This window comes from Bufo bufo, chromosome 2 (assembly GCF_905171765.1).
Source record: "Bufo bufo chromosome 2, aBufBuf1.1, whole genome shotgun sequence".
Lineage (NCBI taxonomy): Eukaryota > Metazoa > Chordata > Amphibia > Anura > Bufonidae > Bufo > Bufo bufo.
Genome location: NC_053390.1, coordinates 460,455 through 472,371, shown reverse-complemented (window position 1 = coordinate 472,371; position 11,917 = coordinate 460,455). Strand labels below are relative to the sequence as shown.

Sequence of the window (11,917 nt, the reverse complement as noted above, 5' to 3'; positions counted from 1 at the left end):
TTCTCATCACTTATATATCACTGACATATTCCACAGCGCTGTACAGACATTCTCATCACTTATATATCACTGACATATTCCACAGCGCTGTACAGACATTCTCATCACTTATATATCACTGACATATTCCACAGCGCTGTACAGACATTCTCATCACTTATATATCACTGACATATTCCACAGCGCTGTACAGACATTCTCATCACTTATATATCACTGACATATTCCACAGCGCTGTACAGACATTCTCATCACTTATATATCACTGACATATTCCACAGCGCTGTACAGACATTCCCATCACTTATATATCACTGACATATTCCACAGCGCTGTACAGACATTCTCATCACTTCTATATCACTGACATATTCCACAGCGCTGTACAGACATTCTCATCACTTATATATCACTGACATATTCCACAGAGCTGTACAGACATTCCCATCACTGATATATCACTGACATATTCCACAGCGCTGTACAGACATTCTCATCACTTATATATCACTGACATATTCCACAGCTCTGTACAGACATTCTCATCACTTATATATCACTGACATATTCCACAGCGCTGTACAGACATTCTCATCACTTATATATCACTGACATATTCCACAGCGCTGTACAGACATTCTCATCACTATATATCACTGACATATTCCACAGCTCTGTACAGACATTCTCATCACTGATATATCACTGACATATTCCACAGCGCTGTACAGACATTCTCATCCCTTATATATCACTGACATATTCCACAGCGCTGTACAGACATTCTCATCACTTATATATCACTGACATATTCCACAGCGCTGTACAGACATTCTCATCACTTATATATCACTGACATATTCCACAGCGCTGTACAGACATTCTCATCCCTTATATATCACTGACATATTCCACAGCGCTGTACAGACATTCTCATCACTTATATATCACTGACATATTCCACAGCGCTGTACAGACATTCTCATCACTTATATATCACTGACATATTCCACAGCGCTGTACAGACATTCTCATCACTTATATATCACTGACATATTCCACAGCGCTGTACAGACATTCCCATCACTTATATATTACTGACATATTCCACAGCACTGTACAGACATTCTCATCACTTATATATCACTGACATATTCCACAGCACTGTACAGACATTCTCATCACTTATATATCACTGACATATTCAACAGCTCTGTACAGACATTCTCATCACTTATATATCACTGACATATTCCACAGCGCTGTACAGACATTCTCATCACTTATATATCACTGACATATTCCACAGCGCTGTACAGACATTCTCATCACTTATATATCACTGACATATTCCACAGCGCTGTACAGACATTCCCATCCCTTATATATCACTGACATATTCCACAGTGCTGTACAGACATTCTCATCACTTATATATCACTGACATATTCCACAGCGCTGTACAGACATTCTCATCACTTATATATCACTGATATATTCCACAGATCTGTACAGACATTCTCATCACTTATATATCACTGACATATTCCACAGCGCTGTACAGACATTCTCATCACTTATATATCACTGACATATTCCACAGCGCTGTACAGACATCACTTATATATCACTGACATATTCCACAGATCTGTACAGACATTCTCATCACTTATATATCACTGACATATTCCACAGCGCCGTACAGACATTCTCATCACTTATATATCACTGACATATTCCACAGCGCCGTACAGACATTCTCATCACTTATATATCACTGACATATTCCACAGCGCTGTACAGACATTCTCATCACTTATATATCACTGACATATTCCACAGCCCTGTACAGACATTCTCATCACTGATATATCACTGACATATTCCACAGCACTGTACAGACATTCTCATCACTTATATATCACTGACATATTCCACAGAGCTGTACAGACATTCTCATCCCTTATATATCACTGACATATTCCACAGCGCTGTACAGACATTCTCATCCCTGATATATCACTGACATATTCCACAGCGCTGTACAGACATTCTCACCCCTTATATATCACTGACATATTCCACAGCGCTGTACAGACATTCTCATCACTTATATATCACTGACATATTCCACAGCGCTGTACAGACATTCTCATCACTTATATATCACTGACATATTCCACAGCTCTGTACAGACATTCTCATCACTTATATATCACTGACATATTCCACAGCGCTGTACAGACATTCCCATCACTGATATATCACTGACATATTCCACAGCTCTGTACAGACATTCTCATCACTTATATATCACTGACATATTCCACAGCGCTGTACAGACATTCCCATCACTTATATATCACTGACATATTCCACAGCGCCGTACAGACATTCTCATCACTTATATATCACTGACATATTCCACAGCGCTGTACAGACATTCTCATCACTTATATATCACTGACATATTCCACAGCGCTGTACAGACATTCTCATCACTTATATATCACTGACATATTCCACAGCGCTGTACAGACATTCTCATCACTTATATATCACTGACATATTCCACAGCGCTGTACAGACATTCTCATCCCTTATATATCACTGACATATTCCACAGCGCTGTACAGACATTCTCATCCCTTATATATCACTGACATATTCCACAGCGCTGTACAGACATTCCCATCACTTATATATCACTGACATATTCCACAGCACTGTACAGACATTCTCATCACTTATATATCACTGACATATTCCACAGCACTGTACAGACATTCTCATCACTTCCTGTCCCCCCTGGAGCTTACAATCTAACTTGACTATCTCTTTGGAGTGTTGGAGGACACTGGAGAACATGCAAACACCATGCAGCTTTTATCCTTGGTCCCATTTGAACCTAGGAGCGCTGCAAGGCACCAGTGCTAACCACTGATCCACTGTGCTGCCATTCATTAGGCAGTAATGGACTTCTGTATTGTAGCCAGGCTTCAGAAGATATCCTGACACAGCAGGACCTACATGGAGCTAAACATATGCTACATTTCTTCAATCGGAAATCAAAATGGCTTCTCTCCTGAGTGAATTTTCTGATGTTTAACAAGATTTGACTGAGTTGTAAAACTTTTCCCACATTCTGAACACGAAAATGGCTTCTCTCCTGTGTGGCTTCTTAGATGTTCCACAAGATTAGATTTTTGAGGAAAACATTTCCCACATTCAGGGCATGAATACGGTTTGTCTCCTGTGTGAATTCTCAGATGTCTAACGAGAGCTGATTTATGGTTAAAACATCTTCCACATTCTGAGCATGAAAATGGTTTTGCCCCCGAGTGAACGCTCTGATGTTTGACTAGCCCCGATTTCTGGCTGAAACATCTCCCACATTCTGAACATGAAAACGGCTTCTCACCTGTGTGAACTCTTTGATGTTCAACAAGATTTGATTTAATGCTGTAACACTTCCCGCATTCTGAGCATGAAAATGGCTTCTCCCCGGAGTGAATTCGCTGATGTCTGACAAGATCTGATCTTTGTTTAAAACATTTGCCACATTCTAAACATGGAAATGGCTTCTCACCTGTGTGAACTGTCTCATGTGTAATAAGGTTGGATTTTTTAATAAAACATTTTCCACACTCTGAACATGAATGTGGCTTCTCTCCTGTGTGAATTCTCTTATGTGTAATAAGATTAGATTTTTTTATGAAGCATTTCCCACATTCAGGACAAGAAAATGGCTTCTCCCCTGAGTGACCTCGCTCATGTGCAACAAGATTTGATTCATCAGTAAAATACTTCCCACATAGTGAACATGAAAATGGATTCTCTTCTGTGCAAGCGCTTTGATTTTCAATTCCATTTTTGTGACTATTTTGCTTAACCGTCTGTGGTAGATCCAACAGTGGGTCCGGTTTAAAAGGTGCAGATGTTAGATCTTTGCTGTGACAGGCTGAGGATATATCTGGGATGATAGCAGGCTCTTCACCACAACCATCTTCTATCAGATGTCCTCCTGAGCTCCTGGAACAGCCATCTGCCAAGAATAAAACGCCATTGTTCTGAATAATAAAATCTTTACAATAGGATGATGAGGTTTTATAACATCTCTAAATAAATGCTTTTACTTTATCCAACCTCTCAACCTGTGACTCAGAATGTCTGAGATCCAGTAAATGGCTTGTGCACCTTTGGGGGGAAGCCTACTTCCCTGCCTCCCGTCTCCATCGTTCGCGGGGCTCTCTGGATCTAAGCTTCCTATATGATCACTGGCTGCAGCATTGATCTGCCCCCCTTGCGTCATGTAAGGACCGGCTGCAGCAGAGTCCGACAATGAAGAGAAGGGGCCAAGGCCAGTGCTGGTAAGTCTGCCAACCCATCCTCTCCCCAAAAGGTACACAGGCTTACAGAAAGTAAAACATTAAAAGAATAAATACCACAAATACGAAAAAAATCAATCATCTGCTATACACCAGGTATACAGGGGAAACTCGAAAAATTTGAATATTGTGCAAAAGTCCATTTATTTCAGTAATGCAAACTAACAACCTCCCGTCTCGCTAACGCCGAAAGGCGTGATTGTGGCGGCGCTGCCAGGTCACACTAACACCGATCGGCGTCATCTCGCGTGAGCCGAGATTTCCTGTGAACGCGCACTCACAGGATCGCGCAGTTCACAAGTTCATCTGCAGCCTGCCGGCCGCGATCATTGGCTGGCGGGCTGTGGATTTTTGAAATGACCAATCAAAGAGGCATGTCAGACGCCATTTTGTAAATAGCGTCTGGTATACCTGCTCCTCTGGTGGTCCCTTTTGCTTGGATCGACCACCAGAGGACACAGGCAGCTCAGTAATAAGTAGCACCAAGCACCACACTACACCCCCCCCTGTCATTTATTAACCTCTTATTTAGAACCTGATCACCCATATCAGACTCCCTGATCACCCCCCTGTCATTGATCACCCCCCCTGTAAGGGTCCCTTATCACCGCCAGGTAGTTAGCTACTTGTTAGGTAGTTAGCGCCCACCGCACCGCAGTCACTGATTAGTCGCTGATTAGCGCCATCGCTGTCGCTAATCAGCACTAGTATTATATAGTATCTGTAAGTGATCAAGACTGATCGCAATCAGATCTATATCAGTACATTAGGGTCTCCTTAGGCTCTACAAAATACGCAGTGTTCGCCCGATCAGGCCTGATCTTGTGCGCACACTTGCGTTCAGTCCGCCCCACCGTAGTGACAGAAATATATTTTTTCTGATCACTGCAAAAACACTGGAAAATCGCTGCTATAAAGATCACTTTTGAGCTTTCTGGATCTTTATTAGCGATCACAGCTTTACTTCGCAAGCACTCCTTTTTACTAGGCAGGTTTGCTCCTTTTCCTGGGTAGTCTCAGAGGAATACCCTCTAAATTTAGTGAACCCAAAATGTCAAACAAGGGGTATTCCACTGAAGAGGCCTACAGGATTCTGGCCATGATGGATGAAAGCGATGGGGACGCCTCACCCGCTGAATCCAGTGGTTCAGAATATGAACCTGTAGACAGCAGTGGCACTCTAACCGCTAGTGAAGATGACGAGGTTGAGGTCCCTGCTACGGTCAGACGTACCCGACCCCATGTCAGGGTTCTGCCTACCCTGCGTGATGAGCCTCATTTGCAGCAGAGTGGTGCTAGCGCTGATCTTGTTTATGGTGCGGCATACACCAGCAGCGCAGCACATCCTGGACCTTCTACCAGCTCTGCCGTATTCCCTGGTGAAGTGGCGAGCACCAGAAGGGCAGTTCCAGCTGGTACGTGACACGTGCAGTAACTCCCCCGTCGCAGCCACCACGTTCACAGGCCCGTAGAACCCTTAGTCTCCCAGAGGTGCTGGCAAACCCAAATTGGCACTCCCCTGCTTCCGCCGCACCCGTATTGCCCCCTTTCACCGCCCAGTCTGGAGTTCGCGTGGAGACGGCTCATTTAGGATCGGCCCTTCAGTTTTTTGAGCTCTTCTTCACCGCGGATCTCTATGACTTAGTTGTGGCAGAAACCAACCGCTGCACATCTCGTATCTTCACAGCATAGACAATTGCCTTCAGATGATACGAGATGAGCAGCACCTGAAACTACGGATACTGGAAGCCTGTGCTAGCATTTCTCCTGCGGTGTTGCTATCAGTGTGTGAAGAGTGGGAGAAGAGGGTTGCATTGACAATCCAACACAATGGGCAGCACATTGAACACATTTTATAAGTGGTCAGAAACTTGTAAATAACTCATTAAAGAATAAAGTTACGTTAAAGCCAAGCACACCATTGTTTTTCTTGTGAAATTCCCAATAAGTTTGATGTGTCACATGACCCTCTTCCTATTGAAAAAACAAAAGTTAGTTTCAAAATGGCCAACTTCAAAATGGCCGCCATGGTCACCACCCATCTTGAAAAGTTTCCCCCCTCACATATACTAATGTGCCACAAACAGGAAGTTAATGTCACCAACCATTCCCATTTTATTAAGGTGTATCCATATAAATGGCCCACCCTGTAGTTTTGATGTTTTTTCTTATGTTCTAGGATGTATGCCGCTTTGCGGACTCTTTAATTTCCTGCAGTTGGAAAAGATGCTATGTGCTTATCTGTACTTCCAGATGGGTCTTGGGCGTGAGTCCCTGGTGGTGAAAAGCGATGTGACTGCCCTCCCTCTTTCTATAAGGTAACATGGCGAACCTACAAATTACATCTTACAATGTGAAGGGTTTTAACGCCCCTTCCAAATTTTCTCTACATTAAAGAAAATGGGATGTTCTGTTGTGCTCCTCCAGGAGACACATTTTAAATTCAATCACTACCCGAACCTCTCCCACTCTTGCTTCCCTACTTGGTACCATTGCGGCGCAGATTTCTCCGCTTCTAGAGGAGTTAGCGTGGGCTTTAGCAAAACCACCCCTTTCGCCTACAGGGATCACATCCAGGACCCAGAAGGGAGGTTCATCTTTCTAAAAGGTGATATTGCTAATCAGACCTATACGTTTGTTAATGTATATGCCCCAAATGTCAACCAGGCTGCTTGGTTCCTTAATGTTCTCCAGACTTTGGACCACTTCTGTGAAGGTGTAACCGTTATGGGAGGTGACTTTAACCTTACATTAGTCCCCCCTATAGACTCTTCCTCCAAAAAATCTTCGGTCTCTAATAAGGCCCTTAGCAAATTGAGGAAATCTTTACACGACCGCCGCCTGGTTGACATCTGGAGAACCCTGAACCCTGATGTTAAAGACTATACATTCTACTCCTACCCCCATAGATCATACCGACGCCTAGACTATTTATTAGTCCGTTCCCAACATATTCAGCTTTGCTCTAAGGCCCAAATTGGCTCCATTAATCTCTCTGACCATGTACCCATCTGGATCAATATATTCACTCCAGACAGACCTCCCAGAACATTTAGATGGAAGCTCAATGAACAACTAATTCAATCCCCTGACAATAAAGAAAAAGTCCTTAAATGGCTAAGGGACTTTTTTTCCTCCAATGATACCCCAGGTATTCACCCTTATACCCTATGGGACACACACAAAGCCTATATCCGCGGCCAACTTATCAGCTTAGGCTCCTATATAAAAAAAAATAGGCTTGCCCGTATTGAATCCCTCCTAAAGAATATCAGGGATATTGAAGCCCTTCATAAAAGATCCATGCTGGACACCCATTTAGCAAAATTAACACTCCCAGAGCTGACTTAAAAAATCTTCTCAATACCCAGTCCGCCAAATACTTCCTCCATGCTCAATATAAATACTTTGCCCATGGAGACAAAGTGACTAAGTTCATGATGTCTCGTATTAAAAAAAGGAAGACCCAAAACTTTATATGCAAAATACGTAATAATGAGGGAAACATGCTCAGTGACGCACATAATATAGCCCGGAGATTCTCAGAATTTTACCACTCCCTTTATAATCTTCCCCCCCAGGGAAACAATGACCCGAATGTCTCACATCAAGACTCAATAAAACTTTTCCTCCGCTCCATAAAAATTCCTCAAATCCCAGAAACTCAGATTAATTCCCTTAGTTCCCCTTTCTCCAGCGAAGAACTCCTCTTAGCGATCAAACAGCTCCCGAAAGGGAAAGCTCCCGGCCCAGATGGGTTCCCTGCTCTGTACTTCCGCTCTTTTAGCTCCATCCTCCTGCCATACCTACTTAAAGTTTGCAATCAATCTCTACGGGGAGACCCTCTATCCCAAGACATGACCAGAGCCAATTATCCCTAAAGAGGGGAAGGACCCCACCGACTGTGGCAATTACCGGCCCATCTCCCTATTAAATTTGGATTTAAAACTGCTAGCTAAACTCTTAGCTAACCACTTAGCCCCTATACTCCCCCAACTTATTCATAGAGACCAAACGGGCTTCATTAAGGTAAGGGAAGGTAAAGACAACACGGCAAGGGTATTAAACGCCTTACTTCATGCATCAAAATTCCATCTTCCCCTGGTCATGATCAGCACCGACGCCGAAAAAGCATTCGATCGGGTTAATTGGAATTTCATGTACAATACCTTGGAACAATTTGGTATCCCCAGCGCCTTTATACGCTCGGTTCAAGCCATGTACAGCAGTGCATCGGCGTCGGTGCTGGTCAACGACACCATCTCCCTTCCCTTTCCCATAAAAAACGGGACTAGGCAGGGATGCCCCCTTTCTCCCCTGTTATTTGTCATGATATTAGAACCCCTTCTCATCCTCATACGCTCAGAGGAGGCTATCAAAAGGTCTCAAGCTAGGCGAACAGGAACATAAAATTGCTGCTTTCGCTGATGACCTCCTGATAATATCCTCCAACCCTGAAACCTCTCTCCAGCTCATATACCCCATTCTGTAAAAATACAGTTACCTCTCCAACTTTAAAATAAACATGAAAAAAATCACACATCCTCAGTATAGGGCTCAACCATAAACTCAGATCCAATTTAATCCTCTCTTCCCCCTTTAACTGGGACTCTCCCTTTATAACATACCTAGGAGTCAAGATCCACTCTGACACAACCACATTATATAATCTAAACTATGTCCCTCTATTGAATTTGATTAAATGCCAAATAGAAGCCCTAAACCCCCCCCATTACTTTCCTGGTTTGGACGTAAAAATATGGTCCTGTCTCTCATCATGCCCAGATTGAACTACCTCCTCCAGGTCCTTCCCATACCTATTCCCGTCTCCTTTTTCCAATCCCTGGGAAAATACACTGCTCAAAAAATAAAGGGAACACTTAAACAACACAATGTAACTCCAAGTCAATCCCACTTCTGTGACATCAAACTGTCCACTTAGGAAGCAACACTGAGTGACAATCTATTTCACATGCTGTTGTGCAAATGGGATAGACAACAGGTGGAAATTATAGGCAATTAGCAAGACAACCCCAATAAAGGAGTGGTTCTGCAGGTGGTGACCACAGACCACTTCTCAGTTCCTATGCTTCCTGGCTGATGTTTTGGTCACTTTTGAATGCTGGCGGTGCTTTCACTCTAGTGGTAGCATGAGACGGAGTCTACAACCCACACAAGTGGCTCAGGTAGTGCAGCTTATCTAGGATGGCACATCAATGCGAGCTGTGGCAAGAAGGTTTGCTGTGTCTGTCAGCGTAGTGTTCAGAGCATGGAGGCGCTACCAGGAGACAGGCCAGTACATCAGGAGACGTGGAGGAGGCCGTAGGAGGGCAACAACCCAGCAGCAGGACCGCTACCTCCGCCTTTGTGCAAGGAGGAACAGGAGGAGCACTGCCAGAGCCCTGCAAAATGACCTCCAGCACGCCACAAATGTGCATGTGTCTGATCAAACGGTCAGAAACAGACTCCATGAGGGTGATATGGGGGCCCGACGTCCACAGGTGGGGGTTATGCTTACAGCCCAACACCGTGCAGGACGTTTGGCATTTGCCAGAGAACACCAAGATTGGCAAATTCACCACTGGCGCCCTGTGCTCTTCACAGATGAAAGCAGGTTCACACTGAGCACATGTGACAGATGTGACAGAGTCTGGAGACGCCGTGGAGAACGTTCTGCTGCCTGCAACATCCTCCAGCATGACCGGTTTGGCATTGGGTCAGTAATGGTGTGGGGTGGCATTTCTTTGGAGGGCCTCACAGCCCTCCATGTGCTCGCCAGAGGTAGCCTGACTGCCATTAGGTACCGAGATGAGATCCTCAGACCCCTTGTGAGACCATATGCTGGTGCGGTTGGCCCTTCGTTCCTCCTAATGCAAGACAATGCTAGACCTCATGTGGCTGGAGTGTGTCAACAGTTCCTGCAAGACGAAGGCATTGATGCTATGGACTGGCCCGCCCGTTCCCCAGACCTGAATCCAATTGAGCACATCTGGGACATCATGTCTCGCTCTATCCACCAACGTCACGTTGCACCACAGACTGTCCAGGAGTTGGCAGATGCTTTAGTCCAGGTCTGGGAGGAGATCCCTCAGGAGACCGTCCGCCACCTCATCAGGAGCATGCACAGGCATTGTAGGGAGGTCATACAGGCACGTGGAGGCCACACACTAGTGAGCCTCATTTTGACTTGTTTTAAGGACATTACATCAAAGTTGGATCAGCCTGTAGTGTGTTTTTCCACTTTAATTTTGAGTGTGACTCCAAATCCAGACCTCCACGGGTTAAAGAATTTGACTTCCATTTTTTGATTTTTGTGTGATTTTGTTATCAGCACATTCAACTATGTAAAGAACAAAGTATTTCAGAAGGATATTTAATTAACTCAGATCTAGGATGTGTTTTTGTGTTCCCTTTATTTTTTTGAGCAGTGTATATTCGCTCCTTTGTATGGAACGGTAAGAAAGCAAGAATTAACATTAACACCCTACAGAGGCCTAGAATTCAGGGGGGTATTGGTCTTCCGAACCCTACTATAGCCATACTCCTGTCCAGAGCCTTGGATTGGTTCAGAAAACCCGATCACAAATCATGGATTGGTATGGAAACCCCCCCTTACCTCACAACCCTCAGGGTCCTCTTAGTAGATCCCCACAACAATATACTCTCAACCTTTAAACATAATCTCTTGTCATCAGCTACTGTCGAGGCTTGGAGGTGGTTTCAAAACTCGAAATGGGGTTTCCCGTCTCCCTCCCCTCTTGTACAGATCAGAGACGTAGTCGGCTTAGCTCCCTTAGAACTTAGACAAAGTGTCCGCAAAGCCCTACGCGCGTCAGAAATTCCCATCCTCTCCTTATTACAAGGAAGCGAGGGAGGTGTCATAGACAGAGAGGTCCTTGTTTCATCTATACCCGGGATTGATTCTCACCCCCATATGCTCTCTTTTTTAATGACATATAAAAACAAACACATCCCCATGTCCTCTCTTCTCAGACCTCTTACATGGTTTGAAAGCCCCATCCAAAACCCCCCCCCCCCCCCCGAAGAAACCTATATCCTCACTTTATAAGTACCTCAGTACAACTATTCTACCCCCTAAACCCTCTTTTATAAACTTATGGGAAAGAGACTTAAATATACATTTCTCGCCTGAAGAGCTATCTGCCTTATTCATGATACCACATACTTCTTCAAGATGTACTAGAATCCAAGAGAATGGATATAAAGTGTTAACTAGGTGGTACAAAACACCTGACATTACGTGTAGATACGGAGACGGTAGCTCCGACATCTGTTGGAGATGCGAGCAGGATCGTGGAACCATGTTCCACATTTGGTGGACCTGTCCCCTGATTTCCGACTGGTGGGGTAAGATCTTCAAAAAAAGTAATGAGATCTGCAACTCTAATTTAACCCCATCTCCTTTGTTGGCCCTGTTAGGTCTACCTCCGGATCACGAGACAAAACCCTCCCCCCTCCTTAGAATCCTGCTTATTTCTGCCCGACTCCTGATCCCGACACATTGGCTG

The 11,917-nt window shown here is 44.3% G+C and overlaps 1 protein-coding gene across 1 annotated transcript in view; it reads right to left on the bottom strand.

Moving 5' to 3' along the window:
• Nucleotides 1–2,899: 2,899 nt before the first annotated feature.
• LOC120991929 (zinc finger protein 436-like) overlaps nt 2,900–11,917 on the bottom strand; it is a 106,409-nt gene continuing 97,391 nt past the window's right edge. The window contains exon 8 of the mRNA XM_040420659.1: nt 2,900–4,045. Within this exon, the coding sequence (XP_040276593.1) occupies nt 3,069–4,045 (977 nt within the window). The 3' untranslated portion in view covers nt 2,900–3,068. The remainder of the gene's footprint in view (nt 4,046–11,917) is intronic.